At 44.0% G+C, this 18,956-nt stretch overlaps 1 protein-coding gene across 1 annotated transcript in view; it reads right to left on the bottom strand.

Annotated features, from left to right (window-relative positions):
- Positions 1-18,956, bottom strand: part of Ttc29 (tetratricopeptide repeat domain 29) — a 225,708-nt gene that overhangs the window by 178,069 nt on the left and 28,683 nt on the right. The window contains exons 5-6 of the mRNA XM_005345375.3: positions 12,059-12,282; positions 6,569-6,754 (exon numbers count right to left, since the gene is read on the bottom strand). Of these exons, the coding sequence (XP_005345432.1) occupies positions 6,569-6,754; positions 12,059-12,282 (410 nt within the window). The remainder of the gene's footprint in view (positions 1-6,568; positions 6,755-12,058; positions 12,283-18,956) is intronic.

The raw sequence follows: 18,956 nt of genomic DNA, 5'->3' as shown, positions 1-18,956 counted from the left end.
TCTTAGTGACAGTGTCCTATGCTTTACAGAAGCTTCTCAGTTTCAGTAGGTCCCATTTATTCAATGTTGCCCTTAATGTCTGTGCTGCTGCGGTTATACATAGGAAGTGATCTCCTGTGCCCATGTGTTGTAGAGTACTTCCCACTTTCTCTTCTATCTGGTTCAGTGTGCTCAGACTGATATTGAGGTCTTTAATCCATTTGGACTTGAGTTTTGTGCATGGTGATAAATATGGATCTATTTTCATTCTTCTACAGATTGACATCCAGTTATGCCAGCACACTTTGTTGAAGATGCTCTCTTTTTTCCATTGTATATTTTTAGCTCCTTTATCAAAAACCAGGTGATCATAGGTTTGTGGGTTAAAGTCCGGGTCTTCTATTCGATTCCATTGTGGACCTCTCTTTATGACCATTCACTGGAGTAGAAAAGCTATTTTAATCTTAAGATATTTTAGGGTCAGTAAAGCCTTTTTGAGATAATTCTGGTCATTGCTTTCCTCCCAGGTGTGTTCTTCCCCTAGACAACTCCTTATTTATCATTGTCTTGTTGTCTTTATCTTTATTCTTCCTTTACAGTTTGAGGCATTTGTTCCAGTTTTTTGTAGACATCACAGATGAATGTTTACATTGGGCCAACTACTCTCTTTAAAGAGAGCAGTCCTTATGCAGAATCCCCAGATCTAGGATAAAAAGATCCCTACAGGCTAGTTTTTCAGAAGCTCCATGGAGACCCATTAGGTGGGAGCTAGAGGCAACTGATCTTGATCTTGACCCTGTCATCCTTTCATGGTGAGGAGAGGTTGACGTGTTTTCCTAATTGTGAAAGCCTCTGTAGCTACGTGTGCTATGTAGATGCCATCCCCTAAGACTGAGTGCAAGCCTCTCCTCCAGCCCTTTCTCCCACCCTCCTGCCCTTCCAGTCCTGCAGGGGAGGGGAAGATGCACAAATCCTTAATGCTCAGCTGGCTTGCATCAAGGCTCTTCCATATCCAGTGGCTACTGTGTTGTGTCCTAACAGTACCAGGTGGATAATGACACTTCCTGAGCCATCCCGAGCCTGTAGAACAGAGGGGCCCACCCTTGCTCTGTTCTTCCTGCCTTTGTGAGTCTTCTATCTGAGGGCTGCAGTACTAGGAAGGCGCTGCCACAGTAGTTTGCCGTGGTCTCAGCAAACTACTCACCTACCCAGGGCACACAGCGCACTTCTCAAGTAAGTCTAAACTAGCATCAGCTCAATAGTTCCAAACTGGAGTGACAAGTGTCCACTTAGAGTGTGGCTTCAAGAGTCAATGACTCTTAGCAGGAATCAGCAGGAGTTTAAGGCTCTCAGCCTGGAATTCTTTGTATGTGACAGAAGGGGAGGGAGGGAGAAGAATAAGAAAATAGAGGGAGGGAGAGAGGCAGAGAGAGGAAGGGGGAGAGGAGGAGGAGAGAGACAGAGAGACAGAGACAGAGACAGAGACAGAGTCAGACAAGAGACTGACTGGCTAAAGGAAGTTACCTCTAACTAAAGTTACCTCTAGCTAAAGTGAGATACTTTAATGACAGGAAGTTGAACCACATTGACCTTAATAAAATTTGTGATAAAAAAAATCACAGTTGGGGACATATTCCTCATGATCATTAATGTAGATGGAAGTTTCTGTCCTGCCCAATCCTATGGCCTTTTAGTCCCAAAGAAACACACAGAGGCTTATATTAATTATAAACTGCTTGGCCTATTAGCTCAGGCTTCTTATTAACTATCTCTTATGACTTAAATTCACCCATAATTCTTACCTATGTTTAGCCATATGACTTGGTACCTTTTCTCAGTAAGGCTTTCTCATCTTTCTTTCTGACTGGTGACTGTGTCTCTCTTTTCCTTTTCCCAGATTTTGCTTAGTCTGATTGCCCCACCTATAGTTCCTGTCTGGTTACTGGCCAATCAGCATTTTCTTAAACCAATATTAGCAACAAATCTTTACAGAGTACAGAAGTATTATTGCACAGCACATTAAGGACTAGGAGTCTAAAAGATGGCTTATCAGTAAAGTGTTTGCATACAAGCATGAGGACTTGACTTTAATTCCCAGAACCCATGTAAAAAAGTTGGTTATGGGTTCTGGCGAGATAGTTCAGTGGGTACACTGATTGCCTCCCAGATTGGAAGATAAAAGTTAGGATTCCCAGCACTCATGTAAATGTCAGGCAGCCATGACAGAGACAGTGTCCTTGTGGTAAGATGCTAAGTAGAAGAGTTGAATTAGTGAGTTCTGGGTTTAAGAATAATCAAGATGAATACTCAGACAAAAATGCATGTGTGCATACACACAAGCCCCCCCCACATAAACATGCACACAGACCACACACACGTATACATGATAAAACTAAAGGCTGAGTATAGTGGTGCATGCTTACAGTCTCAGCACTGGGGATCCAGAGACAGGTGGATCCCAGTTCAACTACCTCGTCAGTGTAGCCTGATGAGCAAGTTCCAGGACAGTGAGAGACACTGTCTCCAAAACCCAAGAATAAAGAAACTGAGGAATAACACCCAGGGGTGACATCTGGCCTCCACATGCCCCCCCAGCGCATGCATGAATTTAAAAAGATGGATAAATATGGAGACAAGGGAAGATGTTTGATCTCTCATCATCAGTATACAAGGAAAAGAGAGAGCAGAAATTCTACCTCTTTTCAATGAAATCAAAATAGTAAAGACAGTTCTTTAGTGATGTGCCCTCCTCTGCCATTATTGCCAGAACTGCCTTCCACTCCTGGATGAGACAGGAATGAGCTGGTGGTCACCCTAGTGTGTTCTCATGATGGTCCTGGAGACATCTGGCCTCCAGGTAATCTGTACTGAGACATTGTCTAGTATCTATCCAGCACACTGACAGTTATCAATCAATTCCAGGGCTTGAACTGAGGTGAGCCAAGCATGAAGGCTCTCTCTTTCTTCCAAAGTTTCCCAGGCACTGAAAGAATTTAGGGTCTATGTTGTAAAGACCAATAAAGCTTAACAGTCTCTCCACTAATATTGTGGTGGCAGGCTCTCTGGAGTGGAAAATATGCCCTTCTTAAGGTCTTCTTCCAAGAGTTCCCCTGCCTATCTCTGTACATGCTCTGCCCTGAACACTTACCGCTCAGGAGAACATGGGGCTGTCTTTCTCGGCTCCTATAGCAGCTAGATGCAGTCTGGGGTGAAGAGGAATGCACTGCTGAGTGCTAGGAAATCGTCCTCAGAAGCCGCACACTGGAACTGAGGAGAGAAGGAGCAGGGCTTGGGAAGGTAAGGTGGACTGAAGCCAAGGGCTAAGTTGTCCATGCTGACCCTTCCAACCTGGTCCATCCAAAACCAGACTGGCCTCCACACGGCTCTATGGAAACAAGCAAGTCTATTGCTTCTGTCTAGTGGGCAAAAAGCACGGCTTGGCTCAGGTACTAAGTCACTGAAAGTGGAAGGGGGAAGGGCTGCTGTTTCCTCCACCAATGATGTGGCTTTGCATCTCTCTCACTCCCTCTATCCAACAATAACGCTACTGCAACTGCAAGCGGGGCCAGCCCTCTTATGATGACAGGAAAGGGACACAGCCCTCTTATGATGATAGAAGAAAGTCTGGTGTTGTCAATCTGGGGGGGGGGGGGACTTAATGCGTCACGACATCTTGCTATGTGTCTTGGCCTCGGCTCATCTAAAGGGAGGAGATGACTCTTCCCTCTGGTCACATGTTCTCCCAAGTCTGACTGGTGGCTCTTCTGGCCCTCCAAGACCTGCTCCAGAATTAATGAGTACATCTCCTATTGCTCCAGTATCTGGGTACTCTCTTCAACGGCCACCAGATACAGTGTGAGTGCTGGCCGCATGATATGGTCCTTATGGACATGATCATGACTCTAAAGGAGGGTGCAGCCAGTGAGTTTCTGCAAGACTTAGTCAGCACCTGAGTGCTCCGTGCCTACTACTCTGCAATAAGTCACAGATATTCGCACTGAAGAAAGCCTGTCTGCCTTTGAGACGGGAGCCAGGGCTCACTGACTACTTCACCCATCCTTAGCAGCAGCAGGGATGTGAGTCTCTGTTATATTTGACTTGGCCAAGAAGCTCTGGACGAGAACTGGTTACATTTGTGCCTGTGGGCTGCACATTACCCCTGACTGCAGCCATGTGCCCAGTCTCTGACAATGGCATCTGCTTGTGTCTCTCATTTGCTCTACAGTTCCCTGGGGGAGCTGGAGCCCTGCCCTGAGCCATAGCCTGTTAGCTCGGGCCCTGACAACCTGCCCGTTGCCATCTGCTGGCTAGCATCCTCTTTAAACCTGAAGGGGGGCACCCACGGAATCAGGAAGCTGCCACCTGCCCCGGAGCACAGCTGTTGACTGGATGTTGCTGTGGGGCCTCCATTTGCCTGTCTGGATCAATCAGGTCAGACAAGTGGAAGGGACAGCACCATGGCCTCAGCAGGAACCCTACAGCAGGTGGGCCCCTGCTTCTAGCTGCATGTATCGATACTCTGTGAGTTCCCCAGGCTGCAGTATCTGCACAGACAGTCCTTGTCATCAAGCGAGCAATCTCTAGACTTGCAGCCAACACTGGTTTGGCTGTTTGTTCATGCCACAATGCAAATGGGGTTCTAGAGCCTAGTGCTGTTAAGGGCGCAGATAGCACAATTTTACATCCGATAAAAAGCAGTTCTAGAGTAAACCAACAGACTCCAACTTTAACATAGCTTTGAAAACAAAGTCTTCAAAATGTTTCTAAGACAAACACTAACTTTAGTACACACACTAGTGCATTTTACATTGCTATAAGTGTGAGCAGTGCAAACACCCGCAAGTGTTACCTTGCAGAAGTCCCCAGGAATCACACTTCCCACACTTATCTCAGCCCAGCTCCTGTGTATGCCATCAAACCAGATGAGCAACCACAGAGCTAGGGCCAAGGGACACTCCCAAGAGTTGTGGAATGAATGAACAAATAACCAAATGAAACAGTAAAGTCAGTGATGCATCAATATGGTCATCAAACATGCTCAGAGATTCTAAAACTATGGAGGAGGGAGATGGGCCCAGAGTGTCCATTTGGCAAGGTGAAGGGCTAGAGATTGGTCACTCAGTAATGTGAATTTACTCAACACACTCAGCTACATGTTTAGAAAGAGCTGGGCTCCTTGTGGACCAGGACTTGGTCATGTTCACCCTGGACACTATGCTGTAAATCAGTATTTGATAAATGTACGGGAACACTGAATTCTGAACGGATCTTGCTCAGTTGTAAGTTCATGACCACATGGTGGTCGGTGGCAGAGAAGTGCTTATTTAGACATCACAAACTGGAATTGTAATGGGGCGGCATAATTCATCCTCTCAGATATCTCTTATCTGTTTCTTCTGAGTTATTTCATGGCGGCAGATTTTCAGACACATCCCCTCCTCTTCCCCTTCCCCCATGGTTGGCATTACAGGTTCGCTCGAAAGACCTGCCGATCCTTGTGGGACTATGTAGAGGCTCACCTTCAAACTACAGATGCTGCCATTCCTGCCCATCCTCTCCACTGTGATTCCCACTGAAAGCAGGAAGTTCCTGCTGCCTCCTGCAGCTATGCTTCCTCTTTCAGAGCATGGCTCTAAATCCCAGCAACCTCCAAGTCCTATCAATACCTCCCAGCTTAAGTTCAGCCTCCAGGATCCCTTACCACAGCTGGTGTTTCCAACATCACCTGTGTTGTTCACATTGCATGGTCCCTGGTCACTTTGTAGTGACCTCCGTGCTCTAGGGTACAGCCAACTTAGCCACAGCTTCCCAGAGCACAGAAGCAGAGTCCCACATCACCCTAGCCACAAATTATATATCACACATATTTTATTATATATAAGATATATAATATTATATACAATCAGTTTGACCACCACACCAGAGAACCGTAGCATTAAAACAGCAGCTTCATAAACTATTTTCATCCCCCTACATACTTCATGCATATTATCTGCATTCACCCTTTCATGTGTTTCTTAACGTTCTATGTGAAATCAGTCATCATTCTACAGCTCCCTGACTGTTTTGCTATTTGGTTTTGATATTGGGTTGTCTTATTATAACATTAAATACAAAGTTTTTTTAAAAAGAAGCATTTCCTTCAGCAATTACTGTAAAATCTCAGGTAGAATCCGATTTCTATAGTTTTTATACTTTGATCCGGGCAAGAGGAGGAGGAGCACTAAGAAATTCACAAAGGACCCTTCCGTTTTTCCAAACAGTTCTATAACCAGACAAAACTAAACCACCACAAACACACAAAGGCTGCAGCATGTGACTTGAGAAAGACAGCAGGGGATGCAGAAAAGGTGTAGGAATGATTGAGGAAGAAATGCTGGCTGTTCTAGGCCGGCTGCTCTTGCGGGGACAGCAAGCAATCGCGCGGGGACTGTTCTTGGAAGAACTCTGACACAGATTCGTCAGTCCCACACTTTTGCTGTTTAACTGCAATAATTTGCCTCCTTACCCTCAGGTCCTCTTCTTAACCGTCAAGGTGGTTTTGGTCTCAGGATTCCCCCCTCCGGGCCCCCAGAGAGTGCACACTCACCCTCTTCCTCGAACAGAAGGCCCATGTGCGCCTGTGCCTCTGCTTCTTTCTTCCCACCATCAACTTTGATCAGCTGAGCAACACTAAAGCACCGTTCATAGAAGTGATTCCGCACCCACTTGTCTTCAGAATTATCGAAGTAACAGGCCAGAGCATATAAGTTGTTATACACTTCTTCGTAGTATTCTGTACAAAGAGAAAAAAACAGACTGCATCAGAAACACCGCTCAGGACACAGAATACCGCAAATTACTTCCATATTTTTCTAAAATCCATGGCCAACTGTCTTGATAACTAAAATTGATGCAAAACATCATTTAACTGTTAAAATAATCACATTAATCAAAGGATGTAGACATGAGGCAAGCAATAGGCAGGCGTCTTTCCAAAAATGCAGACACACTAGAAATTGAGACATATTTCATTGTAAAAGGACTTATTTATATAACAGAGCTGGACAATACCTGTTAGGAATGTGCTCCTCTTGGAGGAGGATAGTGGGGCCAGTGTTCTCACACACACACACACACACACACACACACACACACACATGCACACACACACACGCACACACACACACATGCACACACACACACACACAGGAGAGGGTCAGAGGGAAGGGGGTGGGAGGGGACTGTTCCATATCCCAGTGACGGGTCTAAAGGCTTGCATCACTAAGCCTGGAGAAATCAATGTTTCCAAACCATGGCAAAATAAAAGCAAATGCAAAAGGAGAAAAGGAAATGGAAGCCCAAGATACTTAGGGCAGGATGATATATGAGTGTCTCCATTTTCTACCAATCGTTCAAGAAATATAAGTGTGTGGTGAGGCTAAAAATGTAGATGTCTATGCTTCTGTTTGGGATACTTTTTAAATTGAAAATGTGAGTCATTCCTTTTACTCAAATTTCTGGTAATTTGTTATATGCATCTCCGACTTTTTTTTCCTAGAGTAACATCTGTGTTTATAAGTGTGTGGTCATGTGTATTTGTGTAATCTGTTTCACAAATGCTGCTACAATAGTGAACTTGAGCAAAGCTGTTTGTGTGGTAACAAAGTGTGCCTTAATCCTGTAAACTTAGGGGCCCACACTTGCCTCAAACCCGTGACAATCTTCCCGCCTCTGTGTAACCAAGGACTGACATCACGGGAGTGGGAGTGAGTCACTGCAGCCTTGACAAATTGACCTTTAAGCAGCAGTCATTGTGCACAGGAGTCAATAGGGAGTGGAACTTAGGAGGTGTGCTTTGTTGAGGTGGGCTTGGCCTTGTTAGTGGAGGTGTGCCACCATGGGGGCTGGCTTTGAGGATTCTTATGGTCAAGATACTGCCCAGTGAGTCAGTTGACTTCCTGCTGCATGCAAGATGTAGTTCTGTCAGCAACTTCTCCAGCACATGTCTGCCTGTATACTGCCATGCTCTCACCATGATGATAATGGACAGAACCTCTAAAACTGTAAGTGAGCCCCCTCAATTATATGTTTTCCTTATAAGAGTTTCCATGGTCGCGGTGTCTCTTCACAACAGTAGAAGAAACCCTAATTAGGACAGAAATTGGCACCAGGGCCTGGGGTATTGTTGTGTTGGGCCTGACCTTGTGTTTGTTTGGAGAAATTTGGACTTTTTACTTTGGGTTAGGAAAGCAGTGGAATGCTTTAAGCACTGTTTAATGGGCCAAACTAGTAGGAGCATGGAAGACCGTGGTGCTAAGAATTATTTGAACTCTGGGGGGCTCACTCAAAAGGTTTCAGAGGAACAGAAATTTAGTATATTGCTTAGAGATTGTTCTTTTGATATTTTGGTGAAGAAAGTGGTTGCCTTTTGCCTTTGTCCAAGGAGTCTATCTGAGGATAAGAGCTTTAGATTAATTCTTTTGGCAGAAGAAACCTCCAAACATCCTAGTATAGTCTCTGTCGTGTGATATTTGGTGGTAACTCTAATGAAGATTTATAATGAAAAGGAGCAAGCTGAGCAGGGTAATTACAGAATGAAAAGAAAACCAGACATGGAATAGAGCTCAATCCTGTGCTCAGTGAGGTAACTGGATTAAGAAATGGAGTAAAGGGAGCCATGACCTCAAGGCAAAATTCCATGCAACTAATTTTCCAACTTGTGAAAAGGAACTAAAGAAAAGCTGAGAGCCCAGGTGTGTTGGGGCATACCTTTAATTCCAACACCAGGAAGGCAGAGGCTGGTGGATCTCAGAATTTGAGGCCACCCTGGTCTACAGAGCAAGTTTCAGGACAGACAAGCTGAGGCAGTGAAGGAAGGAATCTCGGAAGACCGAAGAATGAGGGGGCTGTGTTACAGGTTCAGTCACGTGGTTCTGGATTTAGAGTTAAAGACAGAAGAAAGGAGTTAGGGAATAAAGTCACCGAGGCCAGGGATGTGTCAGGGATGTCCCTAGTAGAGAGGCCATATGTGAAGCTGTGAAGGTGAAGCCTGGACTGCCTCGGAGACCCCAAGATGTCGGAGATATCAGTCATGGCATAGCTGCTGAGGAGAGCGGCTAAAGGAAGTGGAACCAGCCCAAGAGACAGAAGTGTGCTGCACTCAACAAAGCCTAATGGAGTTGGAGATCTGAAGAGCATTTTAGATGCAGTTTGGAGTTTGCCCAGGTGGTTTTTGGTCTTGCTTTGGTCCTGTATTTTCTATGTTCCCTTCCCTGTGTTTTTGGAACTGTAATGTACATATTATGCCATTATTTGTTGGTAGTATGTGATCTGTTTTTTATTTTGGTTTTATAGGGGACTACAGAGACTATATGACTCAGAAGAGACTTTGAACTCTTGACTTTTAAACAGTGCTGAGACTGTGGTAGACTATGGGGACTTTTGAAGTTTGAATGGATGCATTTTGCATTATGATATTGTTGGAAAATTATGGAGGCCAGAGAGATATTCTTACTAACTTTCCCTACAAGTGAAGTAGCACAACACACAAAAGTACATACAATGCTCTGGTTCTGATGATGTGGAGAATTACGTCTAAGCCCTGCGGTAATTAACCCAGAGTCACTCAAACTTCCTTTACCGGACAATGTTTTCCTCCCTTTTCTACTCTGCATAAAGCTTATATCATAGGAAAATCCCCTTGGGTACAGCAGATTTTGTGTGTACTACAAAATTTTGTAAAGAAACTACTCAACCCTGGATCAAAATTTACAAGTCAGATGTGAGGCCCTTTTGAATTGTCTCTACCTTCAGTCTGCAGTTATCAATATCATCATTTTTTCGTCAGCCTCTTGGGGCTCATGAAGAATAATTTTACAAGTGGCACAGAGAGAGTTCACACTGGGGAACGTGAACTTTGTGCCATAGATGGAACTTTAACCAAGGAAGACAACCCAAAAAAGGAATGGCTAGATTGCTTTAACAACAATTTTGCTATAAGGCAGCAAGAGGTGTTTGGTGACTTAAATAACTCAGGTTACTTCTGTGCACATGTGCAGAGGCTGGACTGACACTTACTGCCATGGACGACACCGTTCCTGTCATAGATTTGATGAAATGAACTTCATTATAAGCCTAGAATAGATGGTCTTTCTGAGGAGGCAATGAAAATGCTCAGAGACACATTATTTCAGGGTTACCATCTCACAGTCAGAGATGACACTCGATGGGATCTGGAAGCCCCAAGACAGATATCTGCATTCCAGATGCACATGTAAACATTTAAAACATACACATGTGTTTTCAGATTTAGGATTCATTCAGGGTAATCATAGCAAGCATGGACATTCCATGTTTTCTGGGGCAAGTTTATTCAGATCACAGGTTTTCTTTGATAAACTTTATGTGTGAAGCGTGAAAATATTGTATGAAGTTCTCAGTAATGATTGTATAACTACTTATGTGATACTTTCTGCAATAATTCTAATTTTCTATATTTCAGCAAGGCAAAAGCCATACCATCTTATAGGAGATAACCCCGTGTATGTTTTGAGCACATGTAACTTTGTCCTATTAATAGCTGCACCTTTATTTCTCACACACACGAATGAGACTTTAGCTGTTACAAAGCGGGGGCATTGTCATTTGGTTTTTACATTAGAGAAGTACTTTCCTTTAGCCTGAGCATCTTCCAGTCCATCATCCTGCAGACGCTCCATGACGGACTGGTTGTTGACGACACACTGTGGCAGGGTAGATACCTGCCTCACACTCATGCTACTCAATGGAAGCCTCCAATTTAAGCTGATGATGAAATTAAACTTTATAAAATAAATAATGGGTGGGCTTTATCTTGGCTAATTCCATTTCTGAAGTAAATATCAGTTCAGGATTTATTCTGATAAAATTTGGGACTTAAGTTTTGTTCGTTTTGTAATAACATGACATATTTATGTTGCGGGAGGTCCTTCCGCTCCTCCAGCCTATAGCTGCTGAGAGACCACGCCCCAATGGGCTGGTATTTATTTACAATAGTTAATTTCTTATCTTTAAATTGTATTTTTAAAGTTCATCAAAAGACTATTTTAGGTCATTCTGCAGTTTAGAATATTTTCCACATTATAGACAACCCTCTCTTACTAAATCCTCCTAGTCCGTGTTTAGTGTCCCCTTTCCTCCATTTTACAGTCTGATGCTTTGAGCTGAGGACCAGGCTGCCCCTCATGCTCTCTCTCTCTGTCTTCATGATACACAGCATAGTGGTAGACAGAATGGCCTACTGACGGTGTAAAGGCCAAGTGAAAAACCATGCTGTCACATACAGCGCTGGCTTTTCTTCTCCTTAAGAAGGCTTTTGTGTTTTCAGTGAGAATGTTGAGGGAAAAAAATAATGTGGAATGCCAAATTCTAGAATTTTATTTTTCCAATGAAAACAAAATCTTAATGCAGACCTAAAAATGTTAAATGACAAAGTCCATACACAACAGAGATTAAGTACTTAGCTTTTAAATACTTCAAAGTATTAAATAAATAAACAGTTTAAGGTATTAATACTTTAAGCATAAAATACTAGCTTTATGAAAAATATTAAAATATGGCAAAGAAATACACTAAAATTATTTTGTAGAAAACAGGAAGTTAACTATTGAAATAACAACCATGTATTGTGGACTATTAGACCAGGCTGGCCTCAAACCTGCAGAGCCTGCCTATGTCTTTTAACTAATATCCAAACCAACAGGATCTCATGTCAAAATTTTCAAAACTCTAAATGCTAAGATAAAACAAACTAAACCAGTGTGGGTTTCAAGCCACAGTCCTTTGAAGCCTCCTTGGTTTTCAAACCTGTTGGGGACCTCTGAAGATGTTTGGTTGTCTATGCTATCTTCCCAGGCTTGCAGTGACCTCGCCAGGATGTCTTTGTACCTAGCGAGCCTGATGCCTAGTCATTTACTCCTTAAAGCTCTCAGTGGGCCAGCTTGAATTGTACAATTTGTCTTAATGTATCAAATTCACAAGGCAACAGTTTGGAATCTTCCCTGGGGTGCACTCCCCCGACTCTGTGCACCCCAGCCCCTCCACCAATCCTGGCACCTACCCTGCCTCTCCGCAGCCTCAGCTTTGGTCAGGTAGTGGTATAAATTGTCCAGCTTGTCCGGCTGCTCCTCCAGCGGCCTCTGCATCCAGAAGAGGGACCGCACCTCAGCAGCGTGCCGCAGCGCGTCCCACTGCTCCATCAGGGCGAAGAGCTCAGTGAAGGACTTATGATAGCCATTGCGCAGCATGTCCACGCAGATGCTCTTCTTGTATGAGTTCCTGTGGCTGGGAACATGAGCAGAACATAGGGCACTTTAGAGCTCCGAAAACCAGCACTCAGAGCACGTTTTCCTACATGTCAAGACATCTTTGCGGTAAATCAAGCATCTTCAGCTTAATGACGGATGCCTGGTGCTTACCTAGCGTAGTTATGTTATGTTTGAAAAGGACAAATAAAGTTATGTTATGTTTGAAAAGGGCAAATAAAGTTATGTTATGTTTGAAAAGGGCAAATAAAGTTATGTTATGTTTGAAAAGGACAAAGAAGCCACCCGACTATTCAAAAGTTCTCCATACACCACCCCAGATCCACACCAACTTAGTCAATCATGCTTCTTAACTGAATGTTTTAAAAATTACACTAAATATCTACATAATCTTTTACAGGTAAAACAAAATAAATCACTTGATAATGCAATTCATAATAAGTAGATAAGCAAATAGAAATTCACTTCCTAGCTCTGCACTGGAAAGCTGAGGAAGGAGATTTACTCGTTTAAGTTCAGCATGGACAACACAGTATGAGCCTGTCTCAAAAGATAAAAGTCAATTGAAACCTCCCCAAACGTACTTCATGATTCATCTGCAGGGATACAGAGGCAAATGATTTTCCCATGTGTTTATTCAGCAAATCCCCATCAGTTTCTTATGATGAACTACTTCCTTCTTTTCCATTGTCTTGTGTGGGTGTGATGTGCATGTGTGTTTGCATGCGTGCTGTTTGCATGTGTAGGCACAAATTCACTTGTGTGCTGAGGATGATGTCAGGAGTCATCCGTGATTCTTTTGAGCCTTATTCTTTGAGGCAGTCTTGAAGTCTAGCCCAGGCCTCACAGATGCGGCCCATTTGTTCTGCAGACTGTGAACGAAAGACTGGCTGATACACTCGTCTGGCATGCGTGTGGTTCTGGTGATTTGAACCTCAGTCTCCACAATTGTGTGTCAAGCGATTTAACACTGAGCCCAAGAACTCAGCCATCTCCACGGCCCCTGCTCCTCCCCCAATAGACTGTTCTAGACTAAATAGATTCAGTGCCCTTGTGACATCTATGTATCTTCTGGGAGAAGACATAGACAACAGTTAAGTAGATACACAGCAAACAATGATTGAAAATGTTTATTTAAGAAATACATGTGCTGCCGGGTAGTGGTGGCACAGGCCTTTAATCCCAGCTGTCAGGAGGCAGAAGCAGGGGGATCTCTCTGAGTTAGAGGCTAGCCTGGTCTACATAATGAGTTCCAGGCCAGCTAGAGCGGTGTAGAGAGAGACCCTGACTCAAAGTAAAAGAAAGGAAAGGAAAAAGATATGCACATGCTTATGGAGAACAGCTAGGGGGCGGTCATCATCAAATCAAAGAATAATTAGGTTCCAAATGATACAGTTTGATGTTAATTAATTTATGTTCTTTCTTTAAAGGGATATGTTTTTAGATTGTGATACAGATCTGAGTGACAGTGGATCTGTCCGATCTCTCAGAATCAGAAGTCCTGAGGTGAGGCAGCCATGACGTGACTTCTTCGTGTTCCATTTCCTTCCTGTGTAAAAGTCACTACTAACCATATTGCAGGGCTCCTCTAGGACCTGTGCGATGAAGTATGTGGAAACACGTGGGAAACACAAACCCAGGACGCCGGCTCTCACCTCTTAGCTATGCCTTGGATTCACCTGTGGAGGTTCAAAAACAAAACAGCGCAAGCTCCACCTACCAAGACCACTAACTGCCGAGGAGGAGCCTGGCTCTGGGCCCTGCTAACAGGGGTAACTGCAGAGCCTGGCCCTGGTCCGTGCTAACACGGATAACTGCAGTGTTAACACAGGTAACTGCAGAGCCTGGCCCTGGTCCGTGCTAACACGGATAACTGCAGTGTTAACACAGGTAACTGCAGAGCCTGGCCCCGGGCCGTGTTAACACGGGTTAACTACAGAGCGCGCTGGACTTGGAATGTGGAGTATTGAGTGTGCTAGGCAAGCACTTTACCACTGAGCTCCACCCCGTACACACGACTGCATTTGAGAAGTGTCTAGGAGTCCCGGATGAGCTTGAACTGTGGTCCCTTTCATCTGACAGCCAGATTACTATAGAGTTTGCTGATGTAGAGAATGGAGAAACCATCTTTCTAAGCCAAAAGACCAAGAGCCATCATGTGATAGGAGATTAAGACACTCAGCATGCGGCAGAGAAGAACAGCACGGGATTTCTTTTCCCTGCCCTTTCCTCTGATCCAGTGAAAAGGGCACGGGATGGAAGGGTTAACGGTGAGGCTGTGAACGGGCCAGGTCCTCCTTCCCTTTCCTCTCCCCCTCAAACAGTAGACTGGAAATAGAATTCAACTTCCTGCAACATCCAGCAAACCAAGATGGCAGCAACTGTACCCATCTCTCTCATGGGATGCTTTGAAGGTACAAAGCTGACCACGGTCTCCTTGTCCCCCTCCACTCCCAGGACAGTGCATGGGGAAATGACCAACCATCAGGACATTGGCCATCAGCTGAAGGCACCTGGCCCTTTAATTTCTCAAGGATCTAAACTAATATGGGAGGAGTGCCATATCATTCTGGGAGCTCTGTGTACCATCCCTAACTCAGTTCCCGGAAAGAGAGGGCCACCATTCCTGCCACCATATTTTCAAATGGTGGCAAGGTGTGTATGCAGAAAGACTTTAGGCATATAAACCACATAGGCTGCTCACAGGGACAGCCATGACACAGGGAACACTGGAAAGGTCTGGTGGCTCAGGCTAGCTCATCTGAAGAGCGGATGGAGCAAAACTTGGTCAGGTGCACCAGAAATGGTCATCCCTGCAGGAATACATTCAGTCAGAGAATTTACCTCCCAGGGTCTTAAAAAATCAAAGCTCCTAATTGCTGCTAATGCCACACAGCCAAAGGTCTTGTTGAGAGGCCTGGTGGATTCAAGGTGAGGTCTCTAGGATTCTCTTGTTGTTTGTCCCCAGCTGAGCACTCTCAGGCCACCACAAGCCCAGCCTGCCTGTTCGCTGTTACTTTACCCAAGAGAAGAAAGGAGAATACGGTGTGGCATGGCTGTGCCTTTCCTTACCAGGAAAACAAAAGCATTTCTGAGAAGAGCAAATCCCCGTTGGTGTCTCATTGGTCAGAACTGTGTCAAATGCTACCCTGTTAAGATTCAGGGAGTCTGCCTCAGCTTGGGCATCCTGCTAGAGCAAGGAAGAGTGGGGGCTGGGTAGTTAAATGGAGCAATAGGTGCAAGGCCCGCGATCAAGGCATGGAAGCATACGCTGTCACAGCCTGTCACTCACTTGCCCAGGTTGCCAGATAAGATCCAGTTCAGATTGAGTGCCAGAAAACAATAAATGATTTTTAAAAAGTATTAGAATGTCCTAGATATTGCATCAGATATATTTAGACTAAAAGGTAACTTTCTGAGTTACCTTTTATATAAAACAGAACCTTCATATACTTATGCTTGCTGGATCCAGTAATTTTATTCCCTTTTGAACCTCACAGTGCAATGTTTTTTTCCATTATGGGGGCAGAGAATGGGGGAGTGAATGACTTTTGCATTTTGTACAATCTAAGAGGTCACTGGACTGATCTGGCTTCTTCTGAGTGACAAGATTTGACACCAGGGAGGATTAAGTCTCAGGGCCAGAAATTAAAATGAGATTATAAAAATATAAAGACTTTCAATTTAGTAGTCCCGAGAAGGGATGGAGGAGGCTAAGCCTGGAAGCAGAGAGGAGAGGAAGATTTCTGGTCATGAGCAAGGAAGGCTGTGGGGCTGGAGCCAGGCAGTGGTGGTGGGCGGTCAGGAGAAGTTGTAAATAGGATGACCTGCCAGCACACACCATCGCTTTTCCCTGGGACACCCTAGACAAATCAGCCAATCAGGAATCCTGAACCTTAGAAATCCCTCACCCCTACCAGTGCTATTATAAAAACCCCAACCACAACTGAGCTCGGGGCTCTCCATCACTCAGAAAGTCCAAGTTTGCAAACTTGTATAAGAATAAAGGCTTTTTTTGCAAATGGATGGAAATAGAAAACACTATCCTGAGTGAGGTAAGTCAGACTCAAAAGGAGGAACATGGGATGTACTCACTCATATTTGGTTTCTAGCCATAAATAAAGGACATTGAGCTTATAATTTATGTTCCTAGAGAAGCTAAATAAGAAGGTGAATGCAAAGACAAACATATAGGCATCCTCCTGAATATTAACCTTCATCAGGCGATGAAAGGAGACAGAGACAGAGACCCACATTGGAGCACCGGACAGAAATCTCAAGGTCCAAATCAGGAGCAGAAGGAGAGGGAGCACGAGCAAGGAACTCAGGACCGCGAGGGGTGCACCCACACACTGAGACAATGGGGATGTTCTATTGGGAACTCACCAAGGCCAGCTGGCCTGGGTCTGAAAAAGCATGGGATAAAACCGGACTTGCTGAACATAGCGGACAATGAGGACTACTGAGAACTCAAGAACAATGGCACTGGGTTTTTGATCCTACTGCACGTACTGGCTTTGTGGGAGCCTAGGCAGTTTGGATGCTCACCTTACTAGACCTGGATAGAGGTGGGCGGTCCTTGGGCTTCCCACAGGGCAGGGAACCCTGATTGCTCTTCAAGCTGATGAGGGAGAGGGACTTGATCGGGGGAGGGGGAGGGAAATGGGAGGCTGTGGCGGGGAGGAGGCAGAAATCCTTAATAAATAAATAAATTAATAAATTTAAAAGGAAAAAAAAAGAATAAAGGCTTTTTGATTTTACAGAAAGGACTCGATCCCCTAGTTGGTTTTAAGCAAACTTCGTGATCTATGCATAACAGTTACCAAAATCCTTCCAATATGGTCTTTTTCACTTAATTTAGCCAAGATGAGTTGCTGCTCCCTCTGGGCCCAAACCGTGAAAGCTTCGGAAAGCTGGGCTGAGGTTGTTTCAGCTCTCAGTCTCCAAACATCCACAATATAGAATTAGTATCCATTTCAAAAACGTCTATTGTTTAAATTTCCATTCTTAACAAAGACATTTCAAAAGACAATGTTTCAATGTGTTTATATTGAATATATCTATGTTTACATCATTTTCATATTGCACATTTTTACATCTGTGCATACATATACATCACGAAATAAGCCTGATTATTAATACTTAAGATAAAGAAAAAACAGTAATGCCAACTTACTAAATAGACTCCTATTCAAACTTTCCTAGCTGATGTAAGTTATTTACCTGCCCCAAATCTTTATTTCCTAAAATGACTTGGCTGCCTGAAAGTGAACATGTGTGTCACTTCTCATCTGTATATTTGAAATTTCCAGGTTGCCTTTTTATTTTCTTTCATTTTTTTGGTTTTGTTTTGTTTTCAAGGCAGGGTTTCTCTGTGTAGCCCTGACTATCCAGGAACTTGCTCTGTAGACCAGACTGGTCTGGAATTCACAGAGCTCTTCCTGCCTCTGCTGGGATTAAAGGAGTGTCCACCACCATGCTGAGGTTTACTGTTTCTTATTAGAGAACTATAGGCAAAGTTCACTTCTTTCATGGAAATATTTTTTTAATATAAAGATAATAGAGTTTTGTCATTTTGATCATTTTTTCTTTGTCCCTATCTGTTTTACTCCTTAATTTCAGTAACACACAAAATAATTAAAAATATTGGTCTAAACTAAAATATGCTACTTTCAGGCATCAGAAAAACACTTTGTGCAGGAGAAATGAGGAATCCTGGAGATGTCATGAAGGTATGTCATTTTTCCATCAGTGCTGCTGCTGCAACCAATCTACTGCTGTTTCAGCCAGAACTGTAATCTCAGCCCAGCAGTTACTGGTCAGCTTCTCAGGCAGTGGTTCAGCAGGACAAGTCCTTCTGCACCCTCCTCCCACAGATGCTACCAAATGTAGTTTTTAATTAAATCTCTATTATTCCATTTATGAATAAGACTCAGGAGTGAAAGGCTGGGGTGAAAACCTACAAGCTCACCAAGGTTGAGGAGCAAGCAGCTGACCTTCCCTCTTCACGACATCTCTGAAAAAGAGCCTCCCTTCCGCTCTACCAAACCAAAAATGACTGCCATACTCAGAAAGTCCCTCCGACTACTTCCTCTGTGTCTCAGTCTTCCAGACTCCCTCTGACTCTCTATGATTACTTTCTGTCAACTAGCTGCAGGTTCTGCCTTCTGATCCAAGGCGATTGTATTTAATTAACACAAATAACAAACTAGAGGTTCACAGTGTGATGAAATATCCCGCAACATAGGGATTTAATATCATGGACTTTGAGGCGAATTGCTCACAGAAAACAAATGTAATGGAAATAAAAGTGGGGATCTTCATGAACATACCAACCATCTATATAAAATCTGGGAAGCTATCACTGCAGGTACAGGAGACTTTCAGGGCATATGGGCTAGTATTAACACCAATGGACAAAAGCTAGAGAGTCATCTGAGAGGAGGGAACCTCAGTGGAGAAAATGCCACCATAACGTGGGGCTATGGGCAAACCTTCTTAGTTAGTGATTAATGTAGGAGGGTCCAGCCCATTATGGTTGCTGTCACCCCTGGGCTGATGGGCTTGGAAAGCAAGCTAAACAAGCTTTGGAGAGCAAGCCAGGAGCAGCACCCCTCCATTGCTTCTGCTTTAGTTCCTGCCTCCAGGTCCCCCCCCCCTCCCATTTGAGTTTTTGCCTTCAATGATGAACTG

The sequence above is a fragment of the Microtus ochrogaster genome, chromosome 4 (assembly GCF_000317375.1).
Source record: "Microtus ochrogaster isolate Prairie Vole_2 chromosome 4, MicOch1.0, whole genome shotgun sequence".
NCBI lineage: Eukaryota > Metazoa > Chordata > Mammalia > Rodentia > Cricetidae > Microtus > Microtus ochrogaster.
This window is presented reverse-complemented; position numbering and strand designations above follow the sequence as displayed.